The sequence below is a fragment of the Phoenix dactylifera genome, chromosome 7, assembly GCF_009389715.1.
Source record: "Phoenix dactylifera cultivar Barhee BC4 chromosome 7, palm_55x_up_171113_PBpolish2nd_filt_p, whole genome shotgun sequence".
Lineage (NCBI taxonomy): Eukaryota > Viridiplantae > Streptophyta > Magnoliopsida > Arecales > Arecaceae > Phoenix > Phoenix dactylifera.
In genome coordinates this window covers 8,342,947-8,360,937 of record NC_052398.1, presented here as the reverse complement: position 1 = coordinate 8,360,937, position 17,991 = coordinate 8,342,947, and the positions used below count along the sequence as shown (strand labels likewise).

General features: G+C 39.5%; 1 protein-coding gene and 1 pseudogene across 1 annotated transcript; both read right to left on the bottom strand.

Moving 5' to 3' along the window:
* Nucleotides 1–1,822: 1,822 nt before the first annotated feature.
* On the bottom strand, nucleotides 1,823–8,188 carry LOC103714286 (protein RER1A-like). Its single transcript, XM_008801486.4, has 3 exons — nucleotides 7,656–8,188; nucleotides 2,514–2,694; nucleotides 1,823–2,433 (listed from the first exon to the last, which is right to left on the bottom strand). The coding sequence occupies exons 1-3, from the start codon at nucleotides 8,024–8,026 to the stop codon at nucleotides 2,371–2,373; spliced, it is 615 nt and encodes a 204-aa protein (XP_008799708.1). The 5' UTR covers nucleotides 8,027–8,188; the 3' UTR covers nucleotides 1,823–2,370.
* A 1,361-nt stretch (nucleotides 8,189–9,549) lies between these two features.
* LOC103714295 lies at nucleotides 9,550–17,315 on the bottom strand (annotated as a pseudogene).
* Between the last annotated feature and the right edge of the window lie 676 nt (nucleotides 17,316–17,991).

The following is a 17,991-nucleotide window of genomic DNA, read 5'->3' as shown; positions in this document are numbered from 1 at the left end:
TGTTTTGTACCCTGTGCCTGTCCTTAATTTGACTATTTTAGGTATATTTCTAAGTGTCACTTCAGAACGAATATCCTGGTCCTTCATTTATTCTTTAGGGGCTGCAGACATCATCCCAAGTATTAGACTCTGTTCATATGCTAGCTTACTACATTTGCTGGTATGTTTGCATTAGTCATGTTATGTTGAATTGTCGGTCTAATGTCATTGAGGATAAATATGTTTATATGTAGCTGTCATGGTAGTTTCTTACCCAATGCTTTGTCTGATAAGAGTCCTCGATTGGTTGAGACTCAATACTCCTTGGAATCAAACTTCTAGTCCTATTCAAGCACTTAACATGCTCGTTTTTGGTATAAATAACTGTTGACTTGGGTACTTACAAACCAAATAGGATTTCTTGACGAGTTCAAATGTCTAAGAATAACTTTCTCTAAGATAATAATGATTCGCACTTGTGTAACAGCACTTGTAGGAGTCTTATTCTATAATGGGAACCTAGTTGGTTGCTGCATTTGCTTCGACAGGCCAAGTTTGTGACCAAAGGTGACAACTTCACAACCACAGTTAAATTGGTACCGGGGTTCTGCCTATATTGCAGGCAGATAAAATTTTACCTCATCGAAGTTCTGCTTCTGTAAAGCCTGGGTTGGTGTACATCCATCCTCAGGAAGTTTGATGGCCCAGGGAAAGCAAGGAGGCTTTGCTATATTTCTTTACATTCCTATAGAATTAGATAATTTTTCAGTCTTATTAATGCTCTCTTAATTTAATAGAGTTGATATGAATAAAATATATGTGCTTTTTCTGCTTCTTTAGAGTTGCCTGTACTCATGTAACTTGATATATTATTTGGACTCTTGCCGAAAGCTGAAGAAGATTGATCTTATATTATTTTCTTCTGATATTAACTGTAGGTGGTTGTAGTAGTAGGTATTCAGTGGGTATATGCTGATTTCATTAGAGTGGGTCCTTTCTGACGAAATGCAGCCTCAGAGAGAATGGCTAGAAATATTTTCGGCTAATGTTACTTTCGTACAAGTAAATCCAATTGTTTTTAACAGGACAGATAGACCAATGGAATTTTACCTCAGTTACTGATGCCATCTGAATTTATATTACCCAAAAAAAGATTTCAAACAGCTATCCTTAAAACTTATATGTGGGGTAGTTTTTGGTACTTACAGCTTGCTGCTGAGTGCTAGGTGACTATCTATCTGATATTTACTTGAGTTCAGAGAATCTTGATCTAGTTTAATGGCCTAAGTGTTAACCAAGAATCTGAGTGTTGAGAAATTTTGCACACTATCAAATGAAGGACTTGATACCGTTGCATCTATTTTTTCTTTTTATAGAATGAGATATGAGATGTGAAGATGCGTATTCTTTTACTGATGCAGAATTATAAGGGCCATATTCGTTTGTTTGGGTTCTTTTTTCTGTTCTCTCCATAAATGTTGGAAACTAAACATTGTATGCCACCTCCACTTTCTTCATTGGCTTCTTTTTTGTTGTTTCCACTTTTCTGCTTGAATCTCAATGTTGTTTTAGAGACATTGCTCCTATCAAGTAACTGATCATGCATATGCAGACCATGATCGAGCATTTAACTGCATACTCAGTGTACACATCAAAGAATTCTGTATTTAGATGGTAGACTTATTATTTATTTATTTTTGACTTCTACTTTGTTTCTACTTATATATATAGGCTTGGGTAGTGACTCCCTATCTCGGTATATTAGTTCTGGCATCATTAATATCAATGTCCACTTAGTATATGAAGAGCTCTGCACAAATTAAATCTTCATTATACATACATATATGCAAGATTCAAGCAATGCATCTTTGCACCAAATGTATAATGGATTTGTTACTCATACAAGATAGCCAAGGCTCGCATTAAATCCGAAGTTCAGTAGGAAATAAGAGGTCATAATTTTTTCACCTCTTCTTCCCCACGTTTACAGCCAAATATATAATGGATTTTTTCTTGGTGAAACAACCAACAACTGCTTATGTATAAAAATAACTTCACTAAGTATGATAAGCTGCAGTTGTTGCGAGGAAATGTTCCATATTGCAAAATGCTCTGCCCAGGGGTAACATAACTTGTCTCATATAACCGAATAAAACAAGGTCGCACAAAACCAACCTGTTTCCCACCCACCGCTCCTCCTCTCACGCGCTCTCCCACACGCCCGCTCCCCCGGCCGGGGCCATGGAAGCCAAATCTTTTCTTGAACTTTTTAACATAAGGTTCTCGTCTGCCAAAAAGAACACCTAGTATTACAGTACGAAGAATCAAACTATCTTTAACTCCTTGGAATGCATTAATTCATTATTGACAGCGTTTGCAGTTAAAGATACATCAAGTTGAATTGCTAGGAACGCTTGCATCTTCTGAAGAAACTGCTCTCTTCCCAGTGTAACGCTGAAATGAGATACCGATGGTCAACAATGGCATATTAAGAAAGTAGGTAATCACTCAAACTAATATGAAGCTTGAGCTACCTGCTTCCCATGGGAGAAGGGAACATATTTGTATTTTATCATGTGAAGTATCTGCCGCTTCATTGTCACTGTAAATAGGACCAACCAGTAGAAGAGCAGAATAGGCCAGAACACAGGAACATCGAACGCACTGAAGAATGTCAATATGAAGGCAATACAAAAGGCCTTTGTAATAGAGTACCTGCACAGGGGACAAAAAGGGGCGCAAGCTTATTACTCTATCTGCCAACTACTGAATGACAATAGGAGAAACTACATCATGGACTGTGTAAAACACTAGGCATGCCTATTTCACTGGTTCCATTGGAATGATAGTCATTGATTCATAACAAAACCTGCACCACATTTTTCCAGCATATCGCAATAATATTGAACCTTTGACAACTATGAATGGCCTGCAAATGACTTAAAAAAGAAAAAAGGACAACAGTGAAAACGGATCATTTGGATGTCTCTTTTGGGGCAATACAGTTTTTTATATTAGAAAAATCATGTTTTTTAACAAATAAATTTATTTTTCTATTCGACCAACATATCTAATTCAGCAATGTGGAGTCACACTAATAACAACTGCAATTAGAACAAAGGAAATACCTTAGGTTAAACCCATAAACAAAAGCAAATTAGATCCTGTAGCAAGAAAGTCTAATAAGTCTCTTAATTTTCCTTGACAAACCAAGCTGAAGTATCTGCTTGCCTTACACAAGCATTTAGGAGAAGATGACTTACACAACAAATACGTAATATTCATTCTCAATATGAAAACACAACACAAAATTAAAAAAAAATGTGTCTTTTTTTTTCTGCCGGAAACAATTCTGCATGTCAATCTCCATGTTAGAAAAGCCAAACTTTAACAATGAGCATATCTTTCTAGCTGCAAGTTATACCATAATCAGTGTACTATTCTTTCAACCCAATAAACCTGTAATATGACAAATGATGCTTGGATTCATGAATTCAGGTCAAATGAATCTCTCTTGAGTTACCATTCACAAACTAAGCTGAACTATCTGCTCAGCCACCAAAAACATTTAGGGAAAAAACAAGTTGCGCAAAAATAGATAATGTTCATTTCCCAGAAAGTAACAAAATATGAATCTAGAATGTTGTATTACTCTTATTCATGTTCATGTTCAATAGAAAAACCAAGCTTTAACAATTAATAACGTCACACTATGATCAATGTACTATTCATCATCCATATATGTATTTATATAAATAAGACTAATGAGTTAATTTAGTTTTGGTTGGGTAACCTTCAAAGAAATCCAAGAGAGCTGAATAGCATGCAGAAGACAATATTTTCAAATGATCATGCTTGCACAAAACTACACAAGTTGCTAAAAGCAGCTCAATACTGTTGGGCTACCCTTTATCCACAGAACCCACAAAGTAGTAGCACAAGGTCCAAGCATGTTGCTGACAAACTTATCTCATTTTAAGCAAGATAGTTGCCCATTTATCATCAACTGATAGCCTAACATACGTAACCAAGCCGCATTTGTCTTGAATTGCTATTCTAATCCTGATATCATGTGGCTTCAGGGAAGATTTCCTATCTCAAATAGTGGCCAACCATGTTGAAGGTCATGACAAATAGTAGGGTATGGGCCATCAATCTACCAAGACGTGAACCTTCTTGGCCCAGAAGGGGTTAGAACATTATCATTGGCATAATACTGGGTCCACCACCATAGAATTCTGCCATGGGATCTTAGCCTTCATCCAGTGAATCTTGCTATAACAAAGAAACTTTTTGCACATGAAGAAATAAAGAACCCCACTTCAACATTCCATAAACCTTAAATTGCCTGCTTAATGCCTAGCCACTTAGGTGGCACCCATATGCGGCCTACTGGCCAGCAAACGCCCAAGCGACATGCGGACACTTAGACAACCCATGCAGGTCAAGTTTGCACTATCTTTAGAGCATCAGGCACAAAAAAATTGGTGAATTATGCAGATCAAACATACAAATTGTAACCAAACCTATCTCTTTCATTGGTGCTTCAATAACTAACATTAGTTACAACCAAGGTTGGTTGACTCGTTCCAAACTGAGTGGTACATCCCGTACCATACCAACCTGGCTAGAAACTAGAACAGTTCAGGGCTCCAATTCGAGGCAAGGGCCGAACCACTCTAGACCAAGTGGTACTGACTAGTCTTTACCCCATACAGATAGACTCCTAGTTCACCCAAGCATCCTAAGCTCACGAACACCTCATATTAATCCCCCTCCACCTCTCTCTCTCTTCTCTCAAATCATCTCTCTCTCCTGTATGTAAAAGGAAACCATGCGATCCCTTGCTCCAATTCCCCCCCACCTAGGGTTAAGGTTAAGGGTTTTTCCCCCTCGATCCAAGAAGAAAATGATCTCCACAGCTTCCATCGAGGGCAACAAAGAGAATTCCTAGTCTCCAAGTCCTTTCCCAATCCTAGAAGGCTGTCCTCCAGTTCCCCCTTCGCCGGATTGCTTGTATCCTTAAGGCCAGCAAGTACAGTGCTAGCACCCATATCTACCTCTTCGCCATCCTCGAGCACCTCATCATTAGATCAATGGTACGATTAGGGCCAAGGCTCAATTTTTGTTTCATTTTTCTTTCAAAGTTTTATTTTTTCCCCGCAGTTAGATTATTTTTCGGTTAAAAAACTAAAAAAAGAATATCAGTACCTTGCTAGCATAGTCTAGCATACCATGTCTTGGTATGGTACTGTATTAGTACCCGATAGTTCAATAATATGGCACTCGATACCAGTACAACCAACAATGGTTACAACTCACAAGTTTCCATAATTTATCATTGTACCAATTATTCCTCATTTGGTAAAGTTGCTTATCGCATTTAACTCGACCTATTGAGAATGTTTTTAGCCAATTAATTGCATTGCATTACTTGAAGATAAAATGCCATCTGACCAGTTAAAATATCATGTTGCACTTAATAGCTTATCAAATAAATATTCGCCTTATGTTTATTGTCTACCACACTATCCAACTCAGAAAAAAATATCATTGACAATTGATCGGTACGTTATAGTCTAAATGTGCTTAAATATTCCACTATAATATTAAACACCAATGAAAAACATAGAAAACTCATTTATGGTAAGTTTTGATTAAATTCTGATCGATTTTGGCCAAGAACTAGCTGAAAGCCTGAAACTATGGGGTTAGCTTTGGTTCCGTCTTCGCTAAAGTAGATCAGTTGTGGCTGAAACAGATTGATCTTGGCTGAACCTTGAAACCTTGAAAGAACAATTTCTAACAATTTTAATTTGACCAAGTGAACGTTTCGGGGGATCAGGAAGCAAACCTATATTTTTGGTAACGGCACAAGATAAGCATACCTCTTATAAGGTCACCTACAAATTTGCAGTTTTGGACACACTCAAACAATGAGCCAGATTAGCAAAAGGAGAAGCCAAAACAATTGCCTCCATATGAGATTCATCGGAATGGAGGCTTATCAACACCAATGATACAATTTCTGATGGTTGACATTCAAGGATGCAGTTTGACAACATTGAGTTGTTTCTGTTTCACTAACATGTCGAAGGTGACATATTGAAAACTTCAGTAAATCAATGCCATTCAATGTAAACTCCGTATAAGGATTCATTGGTTTAGGGCAAGAGGTGATGTGAGAGTTTTATTGACCAGAAATATAGGATATGGCAAATCTAATATTAAAAGTTAAGGGCAAAAAAATCAAGCCTAGAGATTTGGGCCTCTAGTTTTGTTTTACAAACTAGATTTTGGGGAATTGGAAGAATTTCAGGTCTAGGTGATCAGTTTTGCTTGAGTGTTGCTTGAGATCAGAGCTGGCGATGTGTTTGAGTTTAAAATAAGAGTGGCACACATTTACAAGTTGCAATTTGCTGCAGCAAAAATGAAAAGATCTGGAATCAGATCTTCTACAGATCTAGGAATTATTGAAAGCAAGTACTTCATGGAGGAGGAAGAGAACACAGGAATGAAAAAGAAAAACTGGAAAACAAAAGGTGGAAGAAGAAGAAGAAGCAGGGGAGCCAACCTTCCTACCAATTAATTCCATCAAACTAGCCTCTTCCTTCTTTAAACACAAAGCCAATCAGTCCTCAAATACAGACATGATATCCAACTAGCACTAAAAGAAAGAAGTGAAATTAGTTACATCTTAGTCCTAGGTTAATCTTGTGGATTCTCTTGAAGCATAGGAAGCATACAAATGATTTGAAGTGTCGAGGATAGTTGGCAGGCCATTTCATCTCCATTCAGAATACAGATTGCCCAAGACATGCTACAAAGGATTGTTTGTTATTTTAATAAACAACAATTAGCAATGTCTTTTTAAGATCCTACCTAGCCTCCTATTTTAGTACTTCAGCTTATAATTTGTGCCCTGAAGATGAATGGAATTTCTTATCGAGCATTGCCTATTCATAATTGCCTGCATTCTATCCAAGTCTAGCAGTACCATGAAAAGTAGCTCCCCGATTGCATAAGCTAAATTAATGCAATATATAAGATAGGCCCTCTACTTGCACTGACCTTTAAGCATTACCTAAAATATTGTCTTCTGTCAAAAATCTCCCTTTATGCTGCCTTCTTTGCATCCCATCTTCTCTAAGAAGAGGAGAAGAAAATGAAACAATAAACTGGTACTGAGAAAAAAAAAAGGAAGAAGATCACCTACATCAATGAAGATTCCAACCTGGTTTCAAGAGCTACACTGAGTGTGCAGCTAGCAGTTCTGTGAGGCTTCTTCTTATCTAGATCAGCCTCTTCGTCACAAGCCTCATGCAGCGCAAGTATTTCTAATTATCTAAAATAATCTGCAAAAGAGGCACCGTTGTTTTCTTTTCCTTTCCTACTGCAATTTCCGGGTGTTCATTCCATTAAATAACTCGGCCTAGATATTTTATCTGCACATCATCAAACCTCATTCCCAAATCAAAATTCCAAAGTCTACATGCAAAAATTTTTTTTTCCCCTAATTGGATCAAAAAGGACCAATCGCACATGGTCAATGCAAACAATGAATTACAAGAACTCACATTCCCGACTAGTCACAGAGTTCTCATAAAAAGGAGGGGAGAGAGAGAGAGAGAGAGAGAGAGAGAGAGAGAGAGAGAGAGAAAGGCGAGAAAACGCACCAGAACTTGAACTCGGGGAGGCGGCGGACGAAGGGGCGGAACTCGTCGGTGGAGCGAGTGGGGAGGGAGGGGCCGGAGCCGTCGACAAGCTCCTGGATCTCGGGGTCGACCTGGGGGGAGAGGAAGGCGATGAAGAGGTTGAGGACGTAGATGCCGAGGGCGTAGGAGACGATGTAGAAGCCCTGGACGAACCAGACGCGGAGGGCGTAGACGAGGGCCACCGCCCCGAACCCCAGCCACCGCCGGAGCACGTGCGGCGTCGCCTTGTCCAGGAAGTGCTGGTACCGCTGGGACGCGGCGGCGGCCCACGCCGGCAGCACCGGAAGGCCGCCGGAGGATGGATCTCCGCCGCCAGAGGACGAATCCATCATCGTCTCACTCCGTCCTCTCTTGTCGTCTCGGTTTTCTTTCACCCCCCTCTTCTTCGCCCTCTATTGCCGCAACTCCTAGGGCTTCGCATTATAAATCGGAGGTTCATATTAAAATAGTAAGCGAAGTGGCCTCGGAAGGATTGGCGCTGCGCCAGACTCGTAAGGACTAACTAAGGAGGGGCCGTCGGCTTATTAGGCGGGTCGGGGGCTGGTATCCGATGATATTTTATTTTTTGATTTTATGTATTTATATTAAATTTATACCAGCCATCCGATTTATCAAAAAAAAAAATTAATATAATAAATTTATAATTAGTAATTTTTTTAATAAAAAGCTAATGTAGAAATGAAAAGGTCTTTGAGAAACCTTGGTTTCTATGATTATATCACAGTTTTAAATAACGCCCTATCCCGTGGTAACGAACTCCTACCAAAGCCATCAGGTGGCTGTTGTAATGATCAGAATTGACTATTTTTTAGAGAGTTTTAAGATGAAAAATGGATTTTAAAAAAATATTATTCTATTTAAAAGGAGGTAAAAATCGAAGTATCAGTCGATTTTTATGTTATAATGGTCTGTTAAGAAAAAAATAATGAAAAATAATAGTTATTATATTTTTCATACCATTTACTTCAAAAATATACTAAGTAATTGATGGGGTCATCTGAATAACAAGTAAAAATGGATGGATGTGATCCCACCATATGTATAGCACACATAATAAATGGCTGATTAGACTCGCTCTCTGATTACACATAATATGGTTGTGATCACACCATATGTATTGCAAGGTGAGGATGAAGATTAAGCGGCAATGATCGATATAAGAGAGAGGAAATATCTAACGGAGATATAACAGGTTGTGCTGAAAAAAAAAAGAAAAAAAGAAATTTCTAAGGAAGATATAAGAGGTAGTACCGAACAAATAAAAAAATATCGATATAAGAGGAAGACATATCTGAGGAAGAATAGGTTGCCATCCCAACCATTAACTGTTTCTAAATTTGTATGGCAGATTTTCTCCCCCTCCCTCTGATGTGTGAAGAAAACCAGGCTACTTTGAATAAGAGCACAATCCGTTATGGACAAGTAATCAATGAGGAGCTTGATAAAACTTCCTTTGGATGTATCTATCTCGTAGATCTAGGAATCAAGATTTCATGATTTGGATTTGTCGACGAATTCATATCACATCAAATGGTCGGCAAAGAAATCTTTGCTACTATCATTCGTCATAGGTACCAAACCGGTATACGTGTTTTGTCAATTTTTTCCTGCACGGAATGGAATGACTACCACACAGAAACAGATGAATAATATCAGAAAGTAGATGGCAGATTGCAGCGTGCACATCTACTTCAATCTGGAATTGTTGTCCATTAATAAGCAAGCGCACCCAATTGCTTTCACTGAGAGGACTCTTGAGGAAAAAATTTGAAACAATATTTATTTGCTTAATCACTATACTGTAATAAGTGTTGTAAATAAAATGATACATGCATCATATTTATCACAACAAACATAAGAAAGACGGCACAGTATCATTAAGTATGACAAAAGCCAAAAGAAGGCATATTATTTGCAATATTTTCCTGAAACTACTTTGTATTACAACCAGAGAAGTTGAATGAACACAAAAGGAAACTGAACTCATAGAAACAAAGTCCAGACTCCCGGTATACATGAAACTTAATTCACATCAGAGACTAAGTTCATTGTAGAACTACCGAATCAAAACCAGCAGCATTGCTTTTTTAGATCTCCAGAATAGTTACTGTACCTGTTGAAAAGTCAACAGTTCCCATATTAACTTCACATGGAACCGTAGACATCCAGCATATTCTGATAGATTTATACTTTCATTTCCAACTGCTAGAAATTACAAGCTATTAAATGCCGAACCCCAGCTGGTTGCTTATCTTCTGGTGAAGCTACACCCAAGAAAATACAGACAGATCCTGGCTGACGAAAAAGAATTAAGTTTCTAGATGAAAAGGATCTAAATACTTGGCAATAAGTACATCTATTGGTCGGATATGAAAACTCCAGTTGTACAGACTTGTTGAGAGTGTGAGGCCTTTCATTTTGCTTGCCTCCGAGAGGCCTCAAATGTGTGTATCTATTTGAGGTTCACGCTTCCTTTTATTGCGAGAACTGCGCCTCGATCTTGAAGATCTACCTGTCTTTGAAGAACGTTTCTCCAGGTGATCTTGAATGGTAACCACCTTATCAGATGGAAGTTCTGGAGGTGCAACAGGCCATGGAGTTCGTTTTGCAGGAACAGTAATCTCCAAAGCTGGATCTATCACCCATCTGCATGCAGAGAATAGCTTAAAGATAACAAAATAATAGAATGTCTCGTTTTCCAACTAGCATCTAAACTTTTGCCAGTATTCCTGATAGAAATGGGCAAGAACTAACTTATGGAAATTCTCCAAGCCTAGTGATATAAATAATAGAGCAACTGATAAGAAACATTACCAAACTCGCATGGCCATTATAATTCCAAAGCATTACCAATGAGGCAATGACACATCTTCAAAAATTTAAAATATGCATCACTATGCTAAAAATCATGACTCCAAAATGTTATGAAGTTATCTAAAAGTGTTGCAGCATCAAAAGCTAGCTTAACTGTAAAGTTGAACAAGAGGGCTAATCAGACAGAGGCAACTTATCAAAACCAGTATGTTAATATCAAGATATGCTAATGCCAAGCATGCAGCAGTTTGTTGATAGTTTTCATCTTTATATGGAGATATTCAACAAAGAAAGCTACTAATAACACTGAAGAGAAAATTTGACAAGCTAATATATATTCTGTTACAATACATGTTTACAGACTGTTGCAAATATCATAGATAATATCATGTTTAGCGCAATTTCTATGTCTGTACACTTCTATCCATCATAGGAGCCTGTATATATAGTTTGAACATATAACGTCTGCACTCATGTTCTCTAAAAGAAATTATTAACGGTGCCTTGCTCAAAAGATTGAAGATTCTGTAGCTTAGTATGTTTACCCCTAACCCTAATGCAACTGCAAGTTTCAAGATATTATAAGCTGAAATTTTTGTCTGAAGACTTGAAACTTTTGATACATATCTAGTACAATCCAACCGTCCAAAAAAGAAAAAATCCAAACCCCATGATTCCATCACTCTTGGTGCATGCCACCTTTCTTTATTTGAAAAGCATCATTAAGGCAACCATTGAATCATTTTACCGAGCTTACTGATGTGACATTTTTTTTTGGGAACAACTGGATACAGTTTCACCTTTTAACACTGTTTTGTTTTCACATGGTTGAAGATTTTGGAGGTATTTGCAGATTTCATATCCCCATTTGCACTATTCTCTAAATTCTTGTCCTACTCTAGTCTCTTCCATCTTCATCTAAATTATTGATAACTTTAAGTTGTACATGATCTGTCCAGCCTTCCTCTCTGCAACACTACCTTGTCCGAAATTTAAGTACTCATGTACAATCCTTAGTCTGCAATATGTTCAAATAAGAAATCCTTAAAAGCTCCACTTTCTCATCCAAGGTTCTTCCATTGATTACAACTAAATAAGAAATCCCCAGGATTTGAATTATAAATACCTGGACATCCTATATGTCAGTAGTGTCCTATTACTAGATGGTTTCTTAACTTATAATCATCTCCGTCCATCCTCGGAATTCTGTTAACCATATATCTATTGATACATTTCCTTACTAGTCTTTAGGTTATATCTTGCAATCCAACATTTTTGAGAATTGATTTTGGCATGGCTTCTTAAAGACAGCTTCCAATACTTGTAAGTCATTACATAGTTACACAACTCAAAAATGCTCTAAACACTTGGTTGTTTATCTATTTACTGGAGCTAGTCTTTCCAGCCCTAAGGTTAGACGGCTTCCTCGCATTATCTTCCAAATATCTGATTTCATCCCTTTGACTCACAGTCTTGATTGTTGTCTGCTATCCTTTCATTGGCAGCGTTAGAATGTATTTCTGGCCACAAGCTAAAGCTGTTAAACTAAATTCTCACTTCCCTCTGATGTCTCATTGGATATTACAGAAAAAAAACTGTCATATTCCCGCATGCGAATTGGACTCCAAGATCTAACTCCAAAAATCTAAATGGATAATGATTAACTATCCAACAAAGTAAAAATTTTATTTGTAATTTTATTGAATTTTATATAGCACTCATAATTTTTTTTAAAAAATAAATGACCACATTGATATGCTATTAACTTGATTTATCATCCACTTAGTAATATATTTGATTATGTGGTTATAAAGTTTATTCGATTTATATTCGTATTTAGATTCATACTTTCGGTATTTGATTTGTATTTGTATCCGTTTAAAACAAATATAGATATGAATCTTTGCATCCAACTAACATCCGTATCTGTATCTGTATTCGTCAAACAAAACAACTATGGATATGGATATGCTAGTATCCATATCCATATCTGATTCGATTTTAGCCCTAGGTAGAACTAGCCATTTTTGCCTCTATCCTTCGATGTACTTGAAGCACGAAGAGCCCTTCCCCTATCTACTGCTACTGCTCGCGCGTCTGGACCATAAATTAAGATCTCGACAGATGTAGAGGATTGAAGCCTTGATAGCAACTTGATATGATTGGGAAGAAGGAAGAATTTTCTAAACAAGCTGAACTTGAAACTCTAAATTTATGAAAAAATGGAAAAGATTGGTAAAAATAGCATGAAAGGAATGTTTGATGATTCCTGAACTGAGATATATAGCTTTTATTTATAATAGTGAGATCTGCCATTACAAAATTCGAATCAAATTTCTCTCCTAGTCTGAATAGGACTAACTTTTCCAAAAAAGACATACTAGTGAAAATAAGCACAAAAATGCTAAAATCCTAAGGAGGTAGATCTCGAGTCCTGCATCAACTTTGCCTTCTGTCGTACTGCCTAATTCTTCCTTGATTAAGAGATATGTCCGGCTAAAATCTTTTCCGAAATTTTTTTTTTGGTTTGATTGGCTCATTTTGAGATCCAAATGATAGAATTTGGGCATCATCACTAGTTGCGTTGCCTCCTTTAGAACATGGCACCATATCGTAGATCTCAAAAAGCTATTCAATTTATTTTTTTAAAAAACGATAACCTCAATTGAACATTGTATAACCAAGTTATGGTCTCCAAAAATTTGCACATGATTCGGCTTCTAACATGGCAGATCTCGCTTCTAAACCCTGTCCAACGCTATTCATAGTAGTCAAAATAGTTCATATTGAGTCTGGCAATCCTCCTAGATTAAATTTGTACATTTATTCCTTTTTTGATCCCTTAATAACTCATCTTTACGAGAAAATAAGACTTCTTATCTTGGCATGCATTGACCAAGATGGGAGGGTGTGGAGTGATTTGAATAAGATAGATTGTCTTTATAGTTGTTACCTTATGCATGCCTTTTGATAATGTCAACCGTGCTAGGCCATTACTAAATTTGAACTCCACATGAAAACCAAGATTGCTGACTATGCAGCTTTTGAACAGACAAATTCCCATCTGTTGTTAACTCCCCAATCTAGTTACCATTACCCAAATGTTGTCAACCCATTTCTCACATGCAAGCAGCCCTAGCCACCTAGGTTCCGCATCACATGTTCAAAAGATCACTTTAGTCAAGAAGCTATAGCAATGTCATAGAGCATTATGTATCAAACAAATTTCAGTACCACCCATAAATATCAAAATGAGCTAGCCCATGCTAGAACACATCATCTCAATGGTAACATAGGTCTTGATAAAAAACAATAAGCAGTAAATCGGAAGACAGATAAAAACAGGATTCTATATTACTAGGCAAGTGACTTTAGTTATCTGATATCCTTTCATGTACTTACAGTCAATACACCCTATCACTAGATAGGCCAGCATATTGGTGAAGCCACCAAAATAATCACCATATTCATTTCCAACAATGCTACAAGCAGCTTCTGATTCCCAACTACTTGATAGGCCTGCCTAGTGTAGAGATCAAACATGAAGCAGCAGCTCCATCATCAGGTTCGTATTCCTTAATATCATTATGGTCCATGCTGTTGGGAATGGTGGCCAAGTTAAACCAATTCGATTGTACCATTCAGACTGTTAATCCCAACTTGTTAAATGAACCAAGCTTAGTCCAAGCCCAACTAGCCTGTCACTGGTCTAAATTAGTGATGCATCAACACCATCAATACAAAATGTTACCATTCATTGTCTTCTTAAGAAAGTAGAAGTGGCTCTCTTCCATATATCCACTTAGTCATCCTATTAAGGTGTTCATCCTATTGCATCTTTTATTGTACCTTCTATTTTGATTCCAACACAATGCAATAAGCCTAACAACTCTATTCTTCCAAAGTTGGGTTTGCTTATAGGTGCTGATATGAATGATTTACTGACCATTTAACATGACATTCACTGGCTTTAGAAAGTTCATGACAATACTTGTCGATTTTTGGCACTACTCGCGCCATATGTAATGTTAATGGAAATAAGATGACTAGAAGGAAATAAATATGCTTGTTATATCATATATCAACCACATGATCACAGAGCGTGTCTTAATTTTTTTTCTTTTCTTTTTCTCTAGACATAACAAGAGGGAGTTATCAAGTAATAAATTTTTAATGGTGCATGCAGGACTTAAACCAATATCAATGGTAACAACTCCTAGTAACTTTACCAATTGAACTAGTTCACATCTATATGCTCTCAATTTCCAAGCGCAAAAGTCGTAAAAATTGTCTTTATGTAACAATAAATCAAATGCAACCTATAAAGTATTAGAACTGCAAGTTAATCAAGCTGTTCACAAACAGCTTGAGCTTAACTCACTAAGTGGCTCGTTCAAGGTCACTGATTGAGCTCAAGCAATGTTCAAAGCTCAACTAATAAATATGTCAAGCAAGAACAACGATCAGATCACAAGGATAAGTACGGGCATGAGCTTTCAAGAATCAGATTGTTTAAGTGTTTTATGAACCAAGCCAGAAAATCTACAGCAATGATCTGATTAAACTCAAGCCAAGTTCGAACACCCCATTGACATGGCAAACACCAAGCCAGATAATCCACAAAGCATGGGTCGGCCCAATTTTTTTGGCAGCCATTGACAGTGTAAACATGCAGTATTATAGTAGCTTCGTGATTACTAAATTCAATACATCAAACCATCTTTTGACATACAATACAAAGCGGTAGATGGCATTCTTAACTTTCTCATAATCTTTGCGTCATGTTTTGGCATAAGAATTTATCGCAAAAATGTAGTTACTATAATTTGCAGTTGAATACAATTTTTTTCTGATTTATGTCAAATGGTGATATGCCTAGCGCAAGCATTTGATATCACAGTGGTTTATGTCTAATGATGAAAGCATATTTAATGTCTTAACAAGCAATGCACAAGAGCAAAACTTTCAAGAAGAGATTATCATATTGAATTCTTTGGAAATGTTCCATGGCATAATAGAGGATTTAATTTGAAGATAACCCATGTTACAACGTACGTAGATTCAGAAACTAATATTGGCAATGAAAAGAACTAGATAACATCAAAATGGCAATCATCAGTAATGTGCCAAGGAAAGAAAATGTGTGTCAGGAGTGCAAAGAATAATCAAGGATTAACAGCTAATGACATCAAGAAAGGTTTGCAAAGACTAACCCTGGAGGAAACTTGCTATCATAACGGGCTTCAACACGCAGCCACCACAGCAGAACCTTCTTCCCGCAGTTCCCAAGAGGCTCGACAAATGACACGTCCTTCAACAGATCCAGTGGGTTCTCGATCTCCTTCCCATTCATGCCCACCTCATCAAGATCCCGAATCCAATCAGGCTTCCCCTCTGCTTCCTTCCACAGCAACCTTGAGTTCAAAACAAACCCAGCCCACTCCAGCTTCTGCGGCAGCACCAGCGCCCCATGGCCAACAAAGGTGGCATTTTTATTCACATATGGCAGCGAATTGAAGGTATGCCAGCCGACCAATTGGCCCGAGGAGTTGCAAGCCGGGCCTTGGACCGGCACAGGCGAGTTCTCCTCCTCCTCCTTGCTCAGCTGCCTCTGAGCCACCATCCCCGGATTCCCAGAATGTGCAAGAATTCCGACCGAGACCGCCCCCATCCACTTCACCTTCTGGATCTCGTCGAATAGCTCCATGCTGTGGACATTGCTATCGTCGGCGAACACCACGATGCCGTCCAATCGCCGCTCTTTGATAACTCTGCTTCCAAAATCGAACCCAAATCCATCAGATCTGATAAGAAAAAGGAGCTCAGAGAGGGGAACAGTCGCAATTGTTGGGTATAAAAACGCGAGACCTGAGGGCGTGGAGCCGCATCTGGGCCTCGGTGCGGTGGCGGTCAGACCATCGGAGGGGCATGCGGCCAGAGAAGGGGAGGTGGAGGACAGGGACGCGGGAGCGGGCGAGGAGGGCGGCGGTCTCCTTGGAGGCGGCGCCAACGCCGGCGGCATCGACGACGAGCCAGGTGAGGGGATAAGGGATAAGGTGGAGGGAGTGGAGGAGGCCGGTGAGGTGGAGGGCCTGGAAGGTGCGGGGATAGGTGGGGGTGACGACGAGGAGAGGGCGGGGGTTCTTGACGCCGTACTGGAGGCGCTGCTCGCGCTGGACGCGGTCGAGGATGCGGTGGGCCTGCATGACTTCGGTGGGGTTCGGGTGGGGCCAGGGGCGGACGAGGATGCCGTGGCGGCCGACGCCGACGCGGCTGGTGGTGGCGTTTGGGGCGGCAAAGGGCGGCGGTGGTGGCGGGGAGAGGGGGAGGTCGGGGCCGCGGTGGAGGAGGAGAGGGGGGGAGAAGGATGAGGGGAGGGGGAGGAGGGGGAGAAGAGGAGGAGGAAAAGGAGACGGGAGAAGCGGAAGCCGAGGGCGAGGCTGACAAGGCAGCAGAGGGCGTGGAGGAGGAGCCAGAATAGGGCGGTAGGGGAGCGGAGTAACGGCACGTCGGAGGTGGCGGCGCCTCCGTCGATGGGGGCGGAGGAGGGGGAGCGGAAGCTGTTGGCCCGGCGAATAGGCTGCAGCGCCGACAGCTTCATCGTGCCGTCGTCGTGCGCTGTATCTTCCGATAGTTTCTCTCCTCGTGGACTCGGGTTCGAAAGAGGGGAACTTCGGGTGGATTAAGTTGGCAGAGGGAGAAAGAGTTATTTCCGGGAGTAGGAGTGGGAATGGGGTCGCGCGGGGCAGTTTGGGTCGAAGGGAGACTTGGAGAACCCGGGGTCTGGTCGAACCCGGGGAAGAGGGGTCTCGGGTGGCGGAATTCCGTGGGACACGGTAGGATGGTAGGGGTCGTTTCGGACAAGGGATGTGATTGTCCGGGCCAAGAACCTTCGAATGCGACGCGTTCCTACTTGAAATATTCTTATTTCTGAGAATAACAACAGCGGGAAGGCGAAGATTCATATCGGACGCCTGATTTTGAACACGGATGTGACTTCTGCTATGGCCGAGATAAACAAAAATTCATTCCACAAAAAAGTTGCATGTAATTTTTTACTTATTGCTGCTGCTTAAAAGTCGATCCGATAAGTAGATGAGTTGACGAACAATGCTACTACGTTCGATCGGGCTGAAGGTATGTTGCTCTGTGCTAGATCCATTATACAATCAAAGAAAATGATCAGAGAGTCATCGGAATATGTTCGATTGGAGATCCTTCGATATTTAAATTAGATAAAATTTCGAAAGAAAATGGAAGAGATAAAAAGCGTCGGAAGAATGAGAAAGTGATGTCTTGAGAGATCTCCGTACTTGGTATTTATAGAGAAAATGGTGGATATTTGTGTGATTAGGATCATGCTCTTCGCGGACGAGAACCTAAGCTCTTTTCTTATCCGCTGATTGGAATGGTTAGGATATTTCTTTTTGAGAATACTGAGATCGGGTTTTTCCTTATCCGCCAATATGGTCAGTTACAATAT

Excerpts from the sequence above, each read along its gene's own strand:
- LOC103714286 (XM_008801486.4), bottom strand. The coding sequence starts at position 8,026 with ATGATGGATTCGTCCTCTGGCGGCGGAGATCCATCCTCCGGCGGCCTT. Across the intron at positions 2,695-7,655 it reads CTCCCCGAGTTCAAGTTCTG|GTACTCTATTACAAAGGCCT; the intron begins GTGCGTTTTCTC and ends TCCCCTGTGCAG. Across the intron at positions 2,434-2,513 it reads CCTTCTCCCATGGGAAGCAG|CGTTACACTGGGAAGAGAGC; the intron begins GTAGCTCAAGCT and ends ATCTCATTTCAG.